Source organism: Mus pahari, chromosome 16 (assembly GCF_900095145.1).
Source record: "Mus pahari chromosome 16, PAHARI_EIJ_v1.1, whole genome shotgun sequence".
NCBI classification, from domain to species: domain Eukaryota; kingdom Metazoa; phylum Chordata; class Mammalia; order Rodentia; family Muridae; genus Mus; species Mus pahari.
In genome coordinates this window covers 28,590,879-28,609,906 of record NC_034605.1, presented here as the reverse complement: position 1 = coordinate 28,609,906, position 19,028 = coordinate 28,590,879, and the positions used below count along the sequence as shown (strand labels likewise).

The window sequence follows — 19,028 nt, the reverse complement described above, 5'->3', positions numbered from 1 at the left end:
GCAGAGGCAGAGGCAGGAGGCAGAGGCAGATTTCCGAGTTTGAGGACAGTCAGGGCTACACAGAGAAACCCTGTCTTGGGGGATAGGAGGGTGGGGGGGGGGAACGTTGGCTTGGCTACAAGAGAGCACCTTATGGAGAAGGTGACACATTTTCTACCTGGAGGGACATAGATCAAATGGAGTGCCAAGCCTCCATCTTACATTATAGGGAAACGTAAGCCTGGCTTTGGGATGCGCACCAATGATTTCAGCCTCATGCAGAGAAGAGTTGTAATGAAAGAGGGAAGTTTGCAGGGGAAACAGCTCAGCAAACTGAGGGCTTTGGAAGTACAGGAAGTACATAGCAGGGACAGGGTATCCAAGTCCGGTGCCACCTGCCGTGTAGACCCTCCACCCCACACCACACATGCCTGTGTGTACACGAATCATACAGATGCTTCTCGGAAACGAGGGATTGGTGCTCCCTCCATAACCTCCAATCGGTCACCGATAATTAGAAGCTGTACTTAACCGCATATCAAGTCATCTGCAGGTGTGCTCAACCTTTTGACATTTTTGGCTTAGTACTGTACCCTACAAAGTCCATGCCTAAGAGCCATGCAACCTCGATACCAACAAAATCCACAAAGCCTGCTGTAGTGTCTTAAGTAAGTTTATGATTTGGTGTTGGGCAGCACTCATGGCTGTCTTGGGCCACATGTGGCTGGCTGGACATGACAGCAAGGATTGTGCCCTCTTGCGGATGTGCATCGGGCTGGCCCTGTCAGTAGCAAAGGGTGACCACACCAACTGTGACGGGGGCGGCGGCGGGGGGGGGGGACACAAGCATACGCCGTCTTCACACTTACCTACTCTTCTCTGTCTCGGTATCTGAAAACACGGAGTCCGCTCCTCCTCCAACGTGGCAGACGTCATCGCCATCCTCTTCCTCTTCGTCAAAGTCAGAGGTGTTGAGGAAATCAAAGCTTTCTAAAGCACTCTCAACCGTCAGACTTAGGCTGGAAGACCTGCTGCGGCTGCCAGCTGGCTTGCACTGCAAAGGCAGAAGGTACCAAGGAGACCAATCAACACACCAGGGGGACTGGCAGGACTCATGGTACCCATGGGAAATGTGACACTTTCTTACAGTTTTCCAAGGCTTTATTTTTCATTGGCATTTAGTTTTCATCTCGAGACAAAAGAATTACAACCACAGAAGCAATGGCACAACATTTGTGAGTTGTTCAAACAGAATTAAGAAGGATGGATAGAAGATACAGAACTGGAGGTTAAGTCGGTCACTGGGGGGGGAGGGGCTGTCATGGAGAGTCACTGGGTATCACTGGGGGTTTTGGCAGACTGGCAGATCTACCTCTGTTTGAAGTTGCATTACTATAAAAAAAAATGACACCCTGAAATGACTATAAAATAACTTTTAAAAAATGACACCCTGAAAGTCTTGGGAAACAGAAGTGACATGTTCCTTTGGTGTAGTGCTCACCACCAAATCAGATTGAACAAGCTGGGTACCATAGCACTTAGCAGCCCCAGGCACTCAGGAGGTTGAGCTGAGAGCTCCATCTGATCTCATGCATTCAAGACCAGTTTAGTGAATATAATGAGACTCCTAGAAAAAATTCTTTTTTAAAAAACCAACCAAGCAGACAAATTTTAAAAGCCATGGAGTCACTGCTGACTCTTAACCAGAACCAGTCTCTGCTACCAAGTGACAAAGTGCCATGCCTGGAGTAGTCTGTCTAAAGTAGGCTGTAAAGAATTGACAAAAATGAATTCCAGAAAAGGAAACTGCTTAAATACGCCTGCCCTAGGCTGCTTAAGCAGGGAGCCCTGCATCACCATGTTCCACTCAAGGATACTTTTTTTTTTTTCTGAGCACGGAGGGGCAAATGGGTGACTTGGGCATGATGGGACAATGATCCTGATTCCCCTAGAGGTGAAAGGAACAAGTCCCATTACCCCTCTGGCAAGCTCTGGAATTATGGGGACAAGTTCCTTCTACAGCAGGTTGCAGGACATAGACAAACACAGCAGCCTGCTATGTGGCTGCTATGGCAGTGGGTTCAGCCTGGAGAAAGAGAAGGCATATCCACATATTCAAGAGGACGTGAGGTGGGTTGAACAGGACAAATCTTGCAAAGAAGACACACTGCGTGTCCTCTGTCTGGCTAGGAGGATCGCCTTGCTGATTCTTAGCACAAGGTAGGAAGGGCCTTGCGGGGATCTGTCCCAGATACTTGGGGTGGCACAGAAGCACATGGGGAAATTGTCTTTCAGTCTTTTAAGTCACGGTTGTCTCATTCACCCTCTGTGATCTCCATCCGGGAAGCAGCATTATTGAGTCTCTGATCCTCAAGATGTTTAGCATCCTAGGAATGTGAAGGAGGAAGAAAAAGAGAGAGCTTTGTCTGGCGAAAGCCACTTGCCCCTGACCTAGCTGCCGACTTATGTTGGTGATCATCATCAGGGAGAAAAGGGAAACTGGTGTTTATTAGGCCTGTCTTTTGAGTCTCCTTTCTTTTTTTTTCTAAAGATTTATTTATTTATTATATGTAAGTACACTCTAGCTGTCTTCAGACACTCCAGAAGAGGGAGTCAGATCTTGTTAAGGATGGTTGTGAGCCACCATGTGGTTGCTGGGATTTGAACTCTTGACCTTTGGATGAGCAGTCGGGTGCTCTTACCCGCTGAGCCATCTCACCAGCCCTTGAGTCTCCTTTCTTTTCTTTTTTGAAAAATGATATTATTTAATGTATTTATATGACTATACTGTAGCTGTCTCCAGACACACCAGAAGAGGGCATTCAATCCCATTACAGATTTTGTTGTTGTTGTTGTTGTTTTATTGTTTTTTTTGACACAGGGTTTCTCTATGTAGCCCTGTCTGTCCTGGAACTCACTCTGTAGACCAGGCTGGCCTTGAACTCAGAAGCTTGCCTCTGCCTCCCAAGTGATGGGTTTAAAGGCATGTGCCACCATTGCCTGGCTATCTTTTTTTTTTTTTTTTAAACAGATGGTTTTGAACCACCATGTGGTTGCTGGGAATTGAACTCAGAACCTCTGGAAGAGCAGTTGGTGTACTTAACCATTGAGCCATCTCTCCATCCCTTAAGTCCCCTTTCTTAAGTCAGCCTTCTGTGTAACAAGATCTTGTACACAGCTCAGGGATGGCTTCAAACACTGGTCACAGCAAAAAGACAAGTGGTTGAGGATTTCACTAGGATGGTGTTGGGACAGTACTGGACAAGGGCAGGCTGAGCCAGAAAGGATTCTGAGATCGCCAAGGTTGTACAAGATGGATGGATAATGAGCTCAGAGTATCGTGATGAGCTGAGCTACAAATCAGTCCCTTAGACCGGGGGCTGTTGAACCCTTACCCCTCTTAATGACGATTAAACCCAATCACTGCCTTTTCTCAAGGGCACCTTCTCTTTAGAAGAGTCAAGTGTGTGCTTCAGCACTTTGAGATGAACACCTTTTCATTGACAGGGGGTCAGTCATGCAGATGAGATGCATGCTTGGGCTCTAGGTGCATATTTTTTGGGCTGTGTTCTACAGAGAACAGATTCTCAGCCCCCTTTCCTGTTTCTCAGAGGTTCTCTCTAGAACGGAACTCCGGTGAAGCCAGAGGGCATAGAGTGTCAGAGGCGTTAATTCATCATTTCCTCAGACACAAACCTTGTCTGGAGCCAGGTCAGTATGAGCAAACGGAGAGAGAGAGGAGATGGTCAGAAAATCTTGAGAGTATAGCTCCAGATATCCCCGCAAAGGCCACCGACAACCATCTTACAAAGGGACAAAGGGCCTCTTATGGACTGGCTCTCAGTTGCTGAAGGTAAGTGACCAAATACTTAGAGAGCAAGGACACGAAGGTCAATGGCCCGTCATCTTGTCTCCCTGTGCTGCATTTAAGAAGGGTTTCTTATCTGTATGTCAGGTATAGACAGCTGCATTCTGATGTAGCCATGGTGACACCATCATTATAATATCCTCCTTGAGTGGGCATCAACTCTCCCTCCTGCCTTTACACCTAGACTCTATCTGGCCACCAGGGATAGAGGAAACTGTCTTTGTTGGATTTTTTTTTTGGGGGGGGGGTTCCCTGACTTCTAGTACATGAACAATGGTGAGCTGTTACTGATAGCTTTGAGGTCTCAGTTTGCTGACTTAGGTTAAATTCACGAGGAACTACCCTTAGCTGGTGGTACTGTGAGAAGAGAGGCTGGCTCCTCTCCTTCCCCAGTTTCCATGGTACCCACAGAAAGATCCTAACCAGCAGCATCTTTGAGACCACGATGAACAAATACCAGTATTTCACATTTAGACTTCATATGCGTTTGGAGATCCCGGTGGGGGGGATATGTGTGTACTTCATGAAGAAATGCATGCATGTGGGGTGTGTGTGTGTGTGTGTGTGTGTGTGTGTGTGTGTGTGAGACACACACAAGGCAGAGGTCAACCTCTAGTGTTGCTTTTTGAAGTTCCAACTTGTTTTGAGTCAGGGTCTTTGTCTGGCATGGAACTCACTGAGTTAACCAGACTGACTGGCTAGCAAACTACAGGAGTCCACCTACTTCTGGGATTTCTGGCATTTCAAGCCATGCCTGGCTTTTTCTTTTTTTTGTTTTTTGTTTTTTGTTATTTTTTTCTAGACAGGGTTTCTCTGTGTAGCCCTGGCTGTTCTGGAACTCACTTTGTAGACCAGGCTGGCCTCGAACTCAGAAATCCACCTGTCTCTGCCTCCCAAGTGCTGGGATTAAAGGCGTGCGCCACTGCACCCAGCTGCCTGGCTTTTTCTATTTGGGTTCTCTGGAGGCTGAACTCAGGTCCTCTTGGTTTCAGGGTAAACTCTTCCCGGCTGGGGTGGGGCCATACTGACCCAAGGCTTTCCTTGAGGAGCTGATGTATGGAGAAGGAATATAGTTCCTTGTCTGAAACCAGGAAACGCTTGGCAAGGCCAGTAATGGCCTGGGCCTTGAGGGAGCTGGAGCTTCAGGTCCTGAGACTCCAAGGCTTCCCTACTAAAGGATTATGGGTATCAGTCCTAAGGCTGCTTGCTGTGTGCTCAGCCTGTGACTCACTTGAGATATCCTGTGTTCCTTTCATGCAACATTGCTTGGTTAGCTTCCTGCTGGCTTTGACTCACTGTATTAGAGTTTTCCCATTTTTCCTAACTCTGTCCCATTTTTTTTTCACTGAAAATTGTATATGAGATGCTGTGCTTCTTAAAAAATGTACTTGGCATAAGACATAGCTTGTGCGAGACCTCTTGACCTCAACTTTACCTACCTTCTTTACCTACCCAGGTCCTTCCTCTCAGGAACCTGTCACTAAAGCATGACTAACAGTCCAGATCACGAGGCCACTGAGCCATCACCCTATTCCTAGATCTTTTTTTTTTTTTTTTTTTTTTTTAGAGTTTATAAACCAACTCCTAATCCATTTAGCTAAGCTGATTTATTGTCAGAAAAATAAAAATTGATAGATGTACCTGGAATTAAAAAATTACCTCCACTTACATAGCAGGTATGCACTGGTCCTGTGACAGGACAAGATTTGTTATCTTAAATGCAATGTTGGCTTAGAATGCATTTTTTCCAAACCAAATCAGATGTTTTTTGTTTTTTTTTTTTTTTCAGCCAGGTACTTACTTTGAGAACATCATCCAAGTGAGAGACTTCTTGGTTCAGATCCTGGAACTCTTTATACTGCTCCTTGTGTGGGTCTAATGCAAGGAAGAGTCCGTTGAAGGCATCTTCCAGGCTGCCATCGAGAAAGGACCGGCCAGCCTCAGACTCGCTCCCGACGGAGCCTTCAGAGAAGAGCTTGTCGGTCGTGATGGGGCCCTCAGCCGAGGCGAGTCTCTTCACCAGTTGCTTGGTGATGTTTCCTTCAAAAGTGTCCAGCTCCACAGGCTTGAGCTCAGAGGCCTCATCCGATTCCCGCAGGAGAGCCTCGGCCACGCTCTTCTCCAGAAACAGGCTCTCAGTACCAGACCTCGTAGCCACACCCGGCTTCCCAGGCTCCACGGTATCACCCTTTGGGTGGGACTTGGGCTCAGGGTCCTCACCCAAGGAATTCCTGGAAGACGCCGAGCTGCTGTCCTCGGTGCCCTCATTTTGTGAGGACAGGCTGCTGTGGGTAAGCTCTGCGGGGGTGATGGTGATCTCTGGATGGGCTGAGTGTGAACTGGAGGGGGAGGTGGCTGAGCTGGAGGTGAAGACACAGTCTCCATCCTGCAGGTCACTGAAGCTGAGGGACAGTGGCCTTTTCTCCTCTGCGGCCTTTCCGCTCTCAAAGATGTCATCTGGCAGATTTGACTGTGGAGAAAGATACGACATGATACATTTGGCATGGTTCATCTCCAGCCAAGAGGGGAGGCAATTAAGACGAAAACGCTTTAATGTTACCAATGTCTTTGATATGTGTGTGTGTATGCAAGCGAAGGGAAAACAAGCCATTAAAAATGGTTTCCATTGTTGGATCTAGGTGAAAGGTCACAGTGCTATTCTTAGGTTTGACATTTTTCCCATGCACTTTAAGGGTGAGTGGGGACGCTGCTTGTTTTTAGGAATTCCAGGATCTCACAGTACTTGGCAGCCATCTTTAAGAATAGCACTACCCATCTTTTTCCTTATTATTATTTTTGTATGTGTACTGTGTGTGTGTGCGTGTGTCTTAAAAGACTTTGCAATCCCTTGTTCTTTTGCTCCAAGGATATTTATTTGACTTCAGTTCTCAACAATTATCTTTTGAAAAATATCTACTGACAAAATTTGGACTTTCGAAATTCGTTTAGCTTCTGTAGAAATAAAAGAAAGACACTGATGGGTGGAACATCTGTTCCATAGACGGCAAGCCCTGGGGGGAGGGTAGGTGGTGTCTAAGTCTCTGGAAATACAGCTCTCTGTCAAGCAAGCCCTGCCTCTGGTTGCCTTTGTGCTTCAGGAAGCTCTGAAGAGAGACGATCAGGCATCTGAGCTGTGTTAGCTCACAAGGAGATGATTAAGTACAGGGGATGTGGGGTGTACATAGGGTCCATTCAATCATTGTGCCATTTGGAGCCTCTGGGCATTTGGGGATCTGATTGGGTCCCAGCATCAGTTCCCTGTAGACCCTCAAGGATACATGGTAAGTGTTAGGCTGATGCCTGTTCTGATTACAAATATAAATCAAGAGATTTCACAACCATGGTAGAAATGGCCCCAGTGAACAATTCCAGCAAATGAAGGGAGGAAAGCTGAAGGTCAGAGGCTGCCTTCTCCTGAGCTCTCAGAGGCTATGGGCTCCTGGACACTTCCTCCTCCTCTCTGGTCTGAGTTCCTCCCTCATCTTTTTCATTCTGTTCTACCCTTACACCCCGAGTAAAGATAAAAGGGAAAGTTTGGGGAACTTATGGTTGAAGTGATCAGAGTCCTAACTGTTGGGCCATCTCTGAAAACCCCTCAGGCCCTTTACTGAAGGCCTGTGTTCTTCAGAGGGGCCTGTGCAGCCTCTCAGGTGCACACCTCTTAGCCATCAGGGGTGGAGCTGCTGGCTGTACAGAGGGCTGGGTAGCCAGGGTCAAATTTGCACTTACTTAAGTGACAAATACTAAGTTATACTACGTTCAGATGCCCTGCTCACAGGGACTTACAGTCTATGAAGAATGCACACACCTACAGACAGGCACCCCACAAGACTACCGACAGGCAACCCACAAGAAGGAAGTCAGTGTCGGGTAGTATGGCCTTTGGGTTCTAAAAGTGTCAGGGAGATTTGCATACAGCCAAACATTCTAATAGAGCTGTGTGTGTGCAAATCTACCTGGCTACGTGATGGCCTTGCAAACTTCCCACACTGTTTGTAAGAAAATTCACTACCTTGTGTAACAGCAAAACCATTCCACTGGCTCCCCAAGATTGCTTACTTCCTTTCTCTCAGTTTGGCTTTTGTGGTGCCAATCACAGAATGTAACCCCTCTTTGAAGCTTAGACTACAAACAGTCAGAGCCTCACAACACCTTGCACACTGGCCTTCAGGTATCGTAATCTTCGAGGACATAGGCATAGACGTCCTTCTTACCCCTTGACTAGGTTGATTTTTTTACCTTGGTTCACAAAGGATGTATTTGGGAGTACGCCATGAGACCAAGGTCCTAGCAAGTGAAAAGACGGTTCTAGAACCCAGCCATGAGGACTGGGGAGGGGGGGGCAGAGGACAGGAGGAAGGAGTTCTGAAAAGAATGTGGGGGTATTTGCAGAGCCGTGGAACATACAGAAAGGGTGGAGTGGAAAGGGAGAAGTGGGCCTGGTGCAATGGGCTTTGAGCAAATGGGAATGGCTACCCGGAGGACCTTTATGTTTTCCCAAACACTACAGGAAGTGATCCAGTGCTTTCTAATCTTGCTTAAATTACACTGTTCAACTTTTAGCGATTCTCCCATGATGGCCGATCTTCAATGTCCACTTGAGTAAACTAGACTCACTGTGGAAACAGTTGCCTAGGAGGACATTGGCAGAGAGGTTTGATTGAGGTGAGAGGACCCACCCTGAACGTGGGTGCCAGCATTCCACAGGACAGGGCTCAGACCGAATAAGAGGAGCAAGTGAGTTGAGCACCTGTGTTCACCTGTTTTTTGACTGCTAACACGCAGTGATCAGCTGTGTCCGATGCTTGCCACCATGCCTTCCCCGATGTGGCGTCCTTAAATTGAGGGCCCAAATAAACTCTGCCTTCAGTTGGCTCTTGTCAGTTATTCTGTCACAAGTGGCAAGTTACGTCAGCATTCCTGTAGCCCTCCAAGGTATACCATGTGAGCATGGAGAGCCATCAAATCCACAAATGGTTACTTGTAAAAGTGTAGCAGACTATTGGGTTTTGGTATTATTTTTATTTTAACACATTGTTCCATACACTCTTCCTATTTTCCTCAGAAACTCCATGAGTATTTACGTTGTCCCTTTTACCTTCATGATTAACATACAATTATTGTTGTTATTACTGTATTAGCCATAACTCCTTTACTCTCCTCTCAAGAGAATTAAAGGTGACATGTATTCTTCAGACGAAGAGCAGAGGATTCCTCATATGTATGTGTACTTGTCCGTGTATTCTCTTAAATATAATATGTAATTCATAAAACTAGGTTGCCTAGGACATTTCTATGAGTTCCAGGGCTTCTTTTACTAGAGCAGGGTGGAATGGACAAAAAGAAGCAGCTATGGCAACGTTGGCTCAAATCCTTCTGAGTTCCTGAGTGCTGGCTTTTGCAAGTCTGAGGTCAGTGGTAAACTGAAAGCAACTTCTTTCCTTCTCTTTTTCTTTGTTCCCATAGGAACTCAGCCCCTGGAGCTAACTATATAGTGGAGGATGACCTTGAACTTCTGGTCCCCTTGCCTCTACTTTCTGAGTGCAAGGTTATAGGTGTACCAGCACATCTGGTTCAGGTGGCACTGAGTTTAGAATCCAGGCCTCAAGCACTCTACCAAACTGAGCTACATCCCAGCCCCAATACAATTGTTTGTTTTTAAGAGTGAAAATCTTGTTACCACAGAGAAAAATAAATCACAGCATAAAACCAGGAATTGTTAGAAAAGGAGAGCGACAAAGTTGCATGCAAGACCATGCTTCCCACCCCAAGGACAGGACAGTTATCATTACCCAGCAAGCAAGACGAACAGGCAAGACACAAGAGACATGCTGGGCTGCATGCACAGGCTCCCTGGTGTCAAGCATCTCACTCCAGGCAGCCCACACTCACATAGAATTCTAGCAGGGCCTTGGGGTTCAGGCTGAGGGAAGGCAGGTCACCGACAGAGTGGTTGTGGTGCAACGTGGCAAAGAAAGTGTCTCGCAAGGCACTCAAGACAGACAGCCGCAACCATCTCTTCAGAAGTCAGGGCGAGAAGGGCAAGTTAGTGGAGAGAAGCAGGTTAATGGGTTTCCCTCGGTAGTTAGCAGGGCTCGATAGGGTCAAGCAGGCGTCATTCGAATACACTTGAAAAGATTCATGTCCAAGAATGCTTGGAAAACCTACATGCCTTTTCCCACCTTTCCAAAAGTGAAGTCGAGTGGGGGAGAGCCAGGCAGAGCCCCCTGTTCGCAGAGGGCCCAAGTGTCTCAGAACATGGCATCCTTAGATACCACACTATTAGGGTGATCTCTAGGCATCAATTCTTCTTTCCATGTGTTTATGAGTGTGGTATGCATACAGGTGCAGATATAGGTGCATGTGTATATGCATAGGTGAGGGATCCATTAGGACTCTCAATTATTCTCCCATCTTATTCACTGAGGCAGGCTCTCCCAATCAAACCCAGAGCTCTGTGATATGGGTAGTGTCACAGAGGCAGGTTCTCTCAATCAAACCCAGAGCTCTATGTCTCACAATGTAGCCCCACTCTAGAGATTCCCATCTGAGCTGTCACCAGGCTCGAGCCACAGGTTGGCCAGCACACCCATCCAGCACTTGAGAGTGTTTTGTTGATCCAAATTGTAGCCCTCAAGCTTGCACAGCAAGCAGGCACTTTTAACTGCAGAACCATCGCCCCTGTCCTGGAAAATCTCTGATGTGGGTGATACACAACTTCAAATTCTACCGGAACACCCCAGCTTTATCATTTCTATGCCAGAAATCACACTGAACTTACAAAGAAGGACTGGTCTTTGAAGGTAGGTGTTTCTGGGGTGCCCTGGCTGTACATGGACATCCTTCTCTGGAGAGCAGCTGTCTTGTTCCCAGGGCCTGATGATGGGGTTGTGTCCTCCACGTCAAAGGGACTGCAGAACAATAGGTTCTTAGGTCAACATATCTATTAAAACCACCTGTCATCCCAGATGGGGGAATATGGCTTCTCATTATGACAGTATCGACTGAATGGGGCTGCTTTGGACCAGGCTGGGTTACCAGAAAATAAATAAATAAATAAATAAATAAATAAATAAATAAATAAATAAATAGCAGAAGACTGACTCTGGACTTGCTATGGGGCCACAAAGAAGCTTCGGGTATGTCTGTTTCCCCATGAGTGTTAAGAGACACGAGTGGATTAGCTGCTCACATGTAACAGGATGTTGGGTGAACCTGTAAACATTCCTCAGAACTTCGTCTGGATGGACTCTAGGTAGGCAAGTGACTAGCAGTCTGTCACTCAGCACTAAGGAAAACACAATCGCTGGGGTTTCAGATGTACTGGTTGCTGGTCACTGACATCTCACCATCCATCGGGGACAGTGGCCTTTGGCATGTTCATGAACAACCACAGATTGTGAGCCCAGAAAAAGTCAGACAAGGGGTGATGTTTCTGTGATGGTACAACAGCATCTTGGCTGTCGCCACAGCTGACTTTGATTTGTAAGGGAGCCTTCTAACACAAATAGCAACATGGCATATTCACTCACAAGCCAAGGGCTGTGCCTTTTTCATCAGGTGACTTTTAAAAAGGAACATAATTATCTTTGTGTGTGTGTGTGTGTGTGTGTGTAGGGGGGTACAGTGTGTATGTAAAGGTCCAAAGACAGCTGCTGGTCTGTCTTCCTCTTGAATCTCGTCTGAGATGGTATTTCTTGTTGGCTGCTGTATCCAGCAGGCTAGCTGGCGTCCTGTGATTCTCCTGTCATACTGTAGGAGTCCTGGGATAGACAGATGCTACTGAGTCTGGCTTTAAATGGCTTGTAGAGATCTAAACTCAGCTCCTCACGCTTGTGTGGTAAGTGGTCTCACAAAGCTATCTCCCCAGACCTTATTTTATTTTACTTTTTGAGACAGGTCTCCGATGGCTCAGGCTGGCCCAACATTTGCTGTGAAACTGAGCTTAACCTTAAACTTCTGGCCCACCTGCTTCTATCTCCCACATGTTGGGGTTACAGACATGTACCCCCACATCGGGTTATAATAAAACGTTTAAAACTAGGCAATGGAAAAGGAGAGATACCTGGATATGCTACCTTGTGAGCTTAAATGATTCTGAGTGAGCAGTTCGGGTGTGACCACTGCTCCACGCTGATACTGTGGTTCCAGCGCTAGCCCAGAACAACACTAGCCACCGGCCACTGTCTTTCCATGATGAACTTAAAAAAAAAAAAGGAACTTACTACCAGGTGATTTCCAGGTTCAGTTTGATGGTTCCAAGGTCATTGATGTCAACAGCCACCACCTGGGGTCGGGCTGCAAACAGCTCTTTGGTCTCGCAGGTCACACTGCCTACCAGGATGTGAGTCGCCAGTCCTTTGAGTTCTGTGACCTGGTAGAGAAAGTGAGAGGAGAAAAGGAGAAATGTCTTCTCTTGGTTTTTTTTCTTAGTCAGTTGATTCCTTATTTTAGAAATACATCTGTCAGGTTTTTGTTTTTTTTTAAAATGTTACTTTGTTACAGTTATGTTGTCATCAGTTTTTAAAAAATGTTACATTGTTACAGTTTACATTGAGCATCTCAACTAAAAGAGGCTTTGCACACAGAGAAGCCTATGGGATGGAGGGTCCCCACCAAGGGATCATGGGGCCAGGATACCAGGAATGAAGGAAAGACAACAAAAGGCAGGGACACACTGTACCTTGATTGAAATGAACCCAACTATGAGGGGCAGGAAGACGGTTTCTTCTCCATCCCAGCTTTGTTTGCCATTTATTTCTATTTTGCCCTTCAGTTTCCACCTCTGCCGGCCATACTTCATGAAAATCTGGGGTGAAGACATTAGGGAGCCTCCTGTTTCACCAGACCTCACTTTCCTTCCCAATTGATCCAAGGGCCAGGAATCAGGCCCACATCCTTCATTCCCCTGCCCACCCAGTCTGGGTTCTCAGTGGAGCCCATGAGGAGGGTAGATGAGGTTTAACTTAATTTATTGACTTGAAACAGAGTCTCACTATGTAGCCCTGGTTACCCTGGAACTCACTAAGTAGACCAGGCTGGTCTCCAACTCACAGCACTCTACTTGCCTCTGACTCCTGAGTGCTAATATGCAAGCTATGTTGTAGCATATCTGGACCAGTTAAGGAGTGCATTCTGGTTCTCTAGCTGAGGGTGTGGATGTTTCTTTAGTAAAAGGTTAGAGCAGGGGCTGGATCGTTGGCTCAGAGGCCAAGAGTACTTGCGACTCTTGTGGAGGACGGAGGGTTGGTTCCCAGGACCCACAGTATGGCTTATAGCAACTTTAATTCCAGTTCCAGGGGATCCAACACCCTCTTCCATCTTCTTCAGGCATCTCTCTCTCTCTCTCTCTCTCTCTCTCTCTCTCTCTCTCTCTCTCTCACACACACACACACACACACACACACACAGTGTAAAGACATACATGGAAGCAAGCACTCACATAAAATAAGTCTACATAGGTATTATAAATGGAGGTCATAGCTCTGTGTCAATTTGTCCACTCATATAAAACTTGTCTTTTTTTTTTCAACCCTACATCAATCCATCAGCCATCAGAACTGGAGCTCTGCTGACCTCAGCTCCTTTAGAGAGACAAGAACCATCTCCAGTTCTACTTGTAGCCAGCAGAGAGGAATAAAGACCTGTCTCTGGGGATGCTGGTCAGGGTCAGGACCTTCTAGGCTCTGGGCAGAGGAGGGCAGTTGGTGTGAATGGCCTCAGAGCCTCTGCCAGGAGAGGAAATTATTACATGCATGCTCTTTTGAAGAAGGAAGAGACAAATGGCCTTTTGATTCTGAGAAAGTTTTGGTTGTTTTGTTTCTGAGACAGGGTCACGATGTCTCATATAACAATCCTTTCAGATATGAGCTATGACACAGTTTATGAGTACATTTTTTTTAATACAGAAATCTCTATAATCAGGCTTTGATCATGTTCAACCTTTGGGTATGAGCAGATGTCATTGTCATACAGAAAGTTCACGCTCAAGTACTATGCAATTGTGTAACCCAAAATCTTCAAGTACACACACACACACAAATCTTCTAATGTGTGAAGTTTATGATTTTTGTGTCAGGCCACATTTATATTCTTGGCTGCATGTAGTCCCCAGGCCAGAAGTTGGACATGCATGGCAGTTTTTTAAAAATTTTCAGTCATAAGACTTTGACTCAGTCATGACCCTACCATTAGATCTTGGATCAGAAAGTAAAGCTACAGTTGTGGGCACTTGGGAGAACACAAGTGTATTCTATCTCATATTTGTTGAAGCGTGTTGGGTTGGAGCCCACTGCTTGCCCTTGTACAAGCTGGGAAACCCCGCTGTCCACCCTCCTTCTCTCAGACCAGTCTACACTGAGAAAACCCTGACCAAAGGAATGTCGTCAAAAACCTAGTTCTGTATTTTTAGCAGTCGATGCAACCCACCTTTCTAATATGACCAGCCCATTCAAGTGCTGGTCCAGGGGCTTAGAGTTTGACAATACTTGGGCACAGTCCCTGCTCTTGGTTGACATGTCATCACCCCTTGCCTGAGATCCATAAAACCCCTTGCCTTAGCCCAATTGTGACTTCCTTAGTCCTATTCTTTGGGACAGATAAACACACCAAGGAACAGTACCTAATAAACCTGCATTTATCTGCTTTTAACTAGGTCTAATCTGACCTATATTTTTGTCCAGAGAGTGTGAGAAAATAACTAATTAAGAGGCAATGATAAAATTTGTAGGTGTTAAAAATTGTCTGGGTCTTATGTGAAAGATTGTCCTTTCAGTATTGGGAGAGAAACTGAGGGATGAAAGGTCATGACTGGTAGTGAGCGACGTAGTGTGAGGATGTAATGGTGGGGTATATGGAGCCACCATGTTCCACATGTGGGAGTCAGTTCTCAGATTATCCTCCAAACTTTCTCACTGGCTCAAAATGTTAAAAGACAAATGAAGAAAACAGGCCTGGCGGTATGTGCCTGATATCAGAACTGAGGCAGGAAGATCACAAGTTCAAGTTTTAGCTTGAGCAACTTTATGAACTGCTGTTTCAAAAATAAAAAGTAGGAGTGGATAAATGGCTTGGCCATTAAGAGTGCATACTATTCTTACAGAGAACCCAAGTTCAGTTTTCAGCATCTACACGAAGCACAACTGCCCCAAACTCAAGCTTTGGTCTCTGTAGGCATCTGCATCCTGTACACATACCCACACAAACACATATTGGCACACCCCCCCCCCCCACACACTTTTTTTTTTTTTAAAGTAAAACATTGAAGATGTAGCTCAATGGTAGAGCATTTGCTTAGCATGCACAAGTTCCTTGGTTAATAGTACCAGAACTGCAGCAGCAGCAACAACAATCATAACTATAGCCCTTCAAGCCTTCAATGTCAACATGCAGGCCAACACATTACTTACTTCGTATTGATCTCCAGGACAGAGGCGGGCAAAGCCAGCCAGACCTGTAAACAAGAGATTGGGCTGTGAGTTGCAGAACACATTTCCTTTCTTTAGAGACACAATTTGTCCTGGGTTAAAAAAACTCATGTAATACGTGAAAGTGGAGAAAACCCAAGTAATAGGTATAGGAGCATCTTCAGAGAATAGCCTTTGCTGGGATGTACAGCTAACAGGACACGCCCCGATAAGGTGGTTTCAAGGACAGGAGGAGGCTGTTGGGTGGTGGGAACTCTGTGTACCTTTGGCAGATTTCAGGATCAGGGCTGCAGGACCAGAAAGACCTATTCTTTCACTGACCAAAATATTCCCATTCAAATAAATTGGCCTCTTGGTTTTCCTTGTGTCCCAAGATCTGTGACACTAGATACCTCCCTGTGAGTCCTTGTCCTCATGCCTGTCATTTGTGCTGCAGAACACTTATTCCTGTTTCTCTCATTCTACTTATATGGCACAGTGATACCACTATTGATGCTTATGAACTTGCTAGAAGTAGACTGTCATGTACCCCACACTGGTGATTAAGAAAACAAACCAGCTGGGCGGTGGTGGCACACGCCTTTAATCCTAGCACTTGGGAGGCAGAAGCAGGTGGATTTCTGAGTTCGAAGCCAGCCTGGTCTACAAAGTGAGTTCCAGGACAGCCAGGGCTATACAGAAAAACCATGTCTCGAATAAAAACAAAACAAAACAAAACAAAACAAAAAAACCAAGGGGCTAGAAAGATGGTCAAGCAGTTGTGAGCACTGACTGTTCTTCTAAAGTACCTAGGTTTAATTCCAAGCACCCACATGGCAACTCACAACTGTCTGCAGCTCCAGGATCTGACACAGACATACACGAGGGCAGAACTCAAATGTACATAAAAACAAATATAAATAAAGAAAAGAAAACAAACCAAATCCAAACAACCAACTGCTGATAGCCTGTTCCTTCGAAAGAAGAAGTGTGTCTTAGGGTTATCAATGCTGCGATGACACACCACGACCAAAGCAACTTGGGGAGGAAAGCGTTTATTTAGCTGAAGCTTCATTGTCACCGTTCATCACTAAATAGAAGTCAGAACAGGAACCCAAACAGGGCAGGAACCTAGAGTCAGGAGCTGATACAGAGGTCATGGGATACAGAGGCTATGGAGGGTTTCTGCTTATTGGCTTTCTCAGCCTGCTCTCTTATAGCACCCAGGACTCCCAGGGCTGGGCCCTTCCCCATCAATCACAATTAAGAAAATGTTCTATGGCTGGATTTTATGGAGGCATTTTCTCAGTGAGCTGCTCTCCTCTCAGATGACTGTAGCCTGCGTTGATCGACAGATCCAGTTAGCCCAAGGTGGCTTTTCTTCCCCTGTGTCACCTGCAGGTCACTGTGGAGTGGACAGCTCCACTTGAGGCCTACAGCTTCAGGAGCAACACCTTGTCAGAACGCATGGCTGCCACCCTGGGACAGCTCCAGAGTCTCAGCTTTCGTCACCCTTCCCCCCTTCCTATCGATACTTACCGAAAGCCCACGGTGTGAGGGTGAAAATACTGCTTTTCATTTTAAAATTTCTCATGAAAAAAAAAAAACTATGACAACATTGCAGTGAAAAATTCAGCACAGGTGTTTTCCATTTCCAACCTTTGAGTCCTGGGGCGTGTTTCTCCTGTGCTCGTATGTGCTTGTGCATGTATGCATGGGCACATGTATGCCTATGCTTGCTTCATACACCTTATTTTTTTGAAACAGGATCTCTTACTGAACCTGGAGGTTGCTGTTTGGTTATATTGGCTGGCCAGAAAGCACAGGGATCTACTACCTGCCTCAATTCCCTTCTCCTTCCGAGGCCAAGCTGGGATTATAATCACATGACACGATACCCAGTTCTTTATGTGGGCTCTGCAGATCCAAACCCATATCCTTTTGCTCACTTTATGCCGCCTTCCCTGCCCTGGGTTGTGTTTCTAGCAAACAAGATTTTACTCACATAGACAGAACAAGGGTGATGTCACACTGTGTGTTTTACCTTCAGTGAATGGCTCAATTTATCTCGAATGAAAAAAATCTGCTTCCTATTGGCCCATGGGCAATGGTGATGAATAAGACAAATCCAGGGAAGCTTCAAAATGGACTCGCCTTTGCCATCACTCGTCACTAGATGGCAGCAGTACACCAACTTGGCATGCCTTTTAGTTGGCGAGCAACATCCGTTTAGGAGCTGCTCTTGCTAACAATTAGAAGCTAATGAGCCACTTAGGAGGACCCACTGTAATAAAAGCAGGATTGGAGGAAGTGATTTTCATGAATAGTTCTGTAGCACCCCCACAAAAATACATCAGAAAGAAAGCACTGCTGGCTGGCTTTTATGAATCCGAAGCCCAATGTGCTAATTCTAACAAAACCCAATTTACCCTTTGAAAACCTACAAATTATCAGCTCCTGGTTAATCCACTGTTTACATGTGATTACATGTGTTTACATGTCACCTGTTTACATGTGAGGTGACAATAGGTGTATGTGTGTGGGGGATTGACAATCTCCCTTCTCAAAATCACCAGAAATTTCTTATCACAGGAGAGGAAAGGCTGTGGTCCTGATGGATTTTGGGTCTCACTGCCCATGGAATGGAAGCACCTTATTGGCATTCCTTATAAGGCATCTCCCAGCCTCTGGCGACAGTGATAAAGGCAGAAGGGCAGCAGGCAGGAGGAGCCAGTTCCAGGCAAAGCTCCCCAGGCGATGGTGTTCATGGTCCAGGCTGTGGGGTGAGCACTTATGCTGGAGCGCCGGCAGTGACGGCCGGACCTCAGGGCCTGGCTGGGTTCTGCCATTCCTGGCCCGAGGCCCTGCTGGCATTTCTACAGCTGCAGGAATGTTTTCTCAGCTGCTTGGTGGTAACTGTTGTATCAGTTAGGTTTTCATTATGGCCACTCAGAAACCATCCCTGGGTTCCCTCACGTGGGGCTTTTTTTTTTGATCTTTTACCTTGCTCCTGGGTTACTGATCTAACAGCTCTTCTGCAGCCTGAATGGAGGACAGGGTGCTGCCCCCAGTGTGACTGTGGCTACATGATGTCCCACTGCTCATGGTTGAACATTTGGTCACCAGCTGGGTGGCTCTGTTTTGGGAGGTTATGGAGTCTTAGAGTTAGGGCCTAGCTGGGGGGAATCAGATATGGAGAGTGTGTTCTTGAGGTTCATAGCCCTGCTTTGCTTCCAGCCTGTGTCCGACTTCCTGATCCATCCTAACCCCGCCTCAGCTGCAAGCCTCTCTGACTACCATAGCTCCCCTTCCCACAGTGGACTAAATTCCTCCAAATCTTCAGCCGCCATGGGTTGTGTTCCTCTTAAGTTGCTTCTTTCAGAGAATTTATTACAGTGGAGAAAGGTTGCTGATTATAGAGCCTCCCAGCTACCTACAGCTACACAGTTACCTATAGCCACACAGCTACCCACAGCCACACAGTTACCTACAGCCTCACAGCTACCTACAGCCTTAAAGTTACCTACAGCCACAAGCTACCCACAGCCACAAAGCCACCTACAGCCACACACCTACCTACAGCCTCCCAGCTACCTACAGCCACACAGCTACCCACAGCCACACAGCTACCTACAGCCACACAGCTACCCACAGCCACAAAGCCACCTACAGTCACACAGTTACCTACAGCCACACACCTACCTACAGCCACACACCTACCTACGGCCACACAGTTACCTATGGCCACACAGCTACCTACAGCCACACAGTTACCT

General features: G+C 46.4%; 1 protein-coding gene across 5 annotated transcripts in view; it reads right to left on the bottom strand.

Annotated features, from left to right (window-relative positions):
• Positions 1-19,028, bottom strand: part of Ripor2 (RHO family interacting cell polarization regulator 2) — a 113,248-nt gene that overhangs the window by 23,190 nt on the left and 71,030 nt on the right. For 2 of the 5 annotated variants that reach the window (XM_021215317.1, XM_029547553.1), the window contains 6 exons: positions 15,256-15,299; positions 12,531-12,656; positions 12,073-12,221; positions 10,629-10,758; positions 5,649-6,317; positions 1,123-2,366 (listed from right to left, as the gene is read on the bottom strand). In XM_021215317.1, coding sequence (XP_021070976.1) covers positions 2,295-2,366; positions 5,649-6,317; positions 10,629-10,758; positions 12,073-12,221; positions 12,531-12,656; positions 15,256-15,299 — 1,190 coding nt within the window. In that variant the 3' untranslated portion in view covers positions 1,123-2,294. Of the gene's footprint in view, positions 1-848; positions 1,034-1,122; positions 2,367-5,648; positions 6,318-9,739; positions 9,866-10,628; positions 10,759-12,072; positions 12,222-12,530; positions 12,657-15,255; positions 15,300-19,028 lie in introns of those variants that run through there. The other 3 variants (XM_021215314.2, XM_021215315.1, XM_029547552.1) reach the window with 3 other exon arrangements.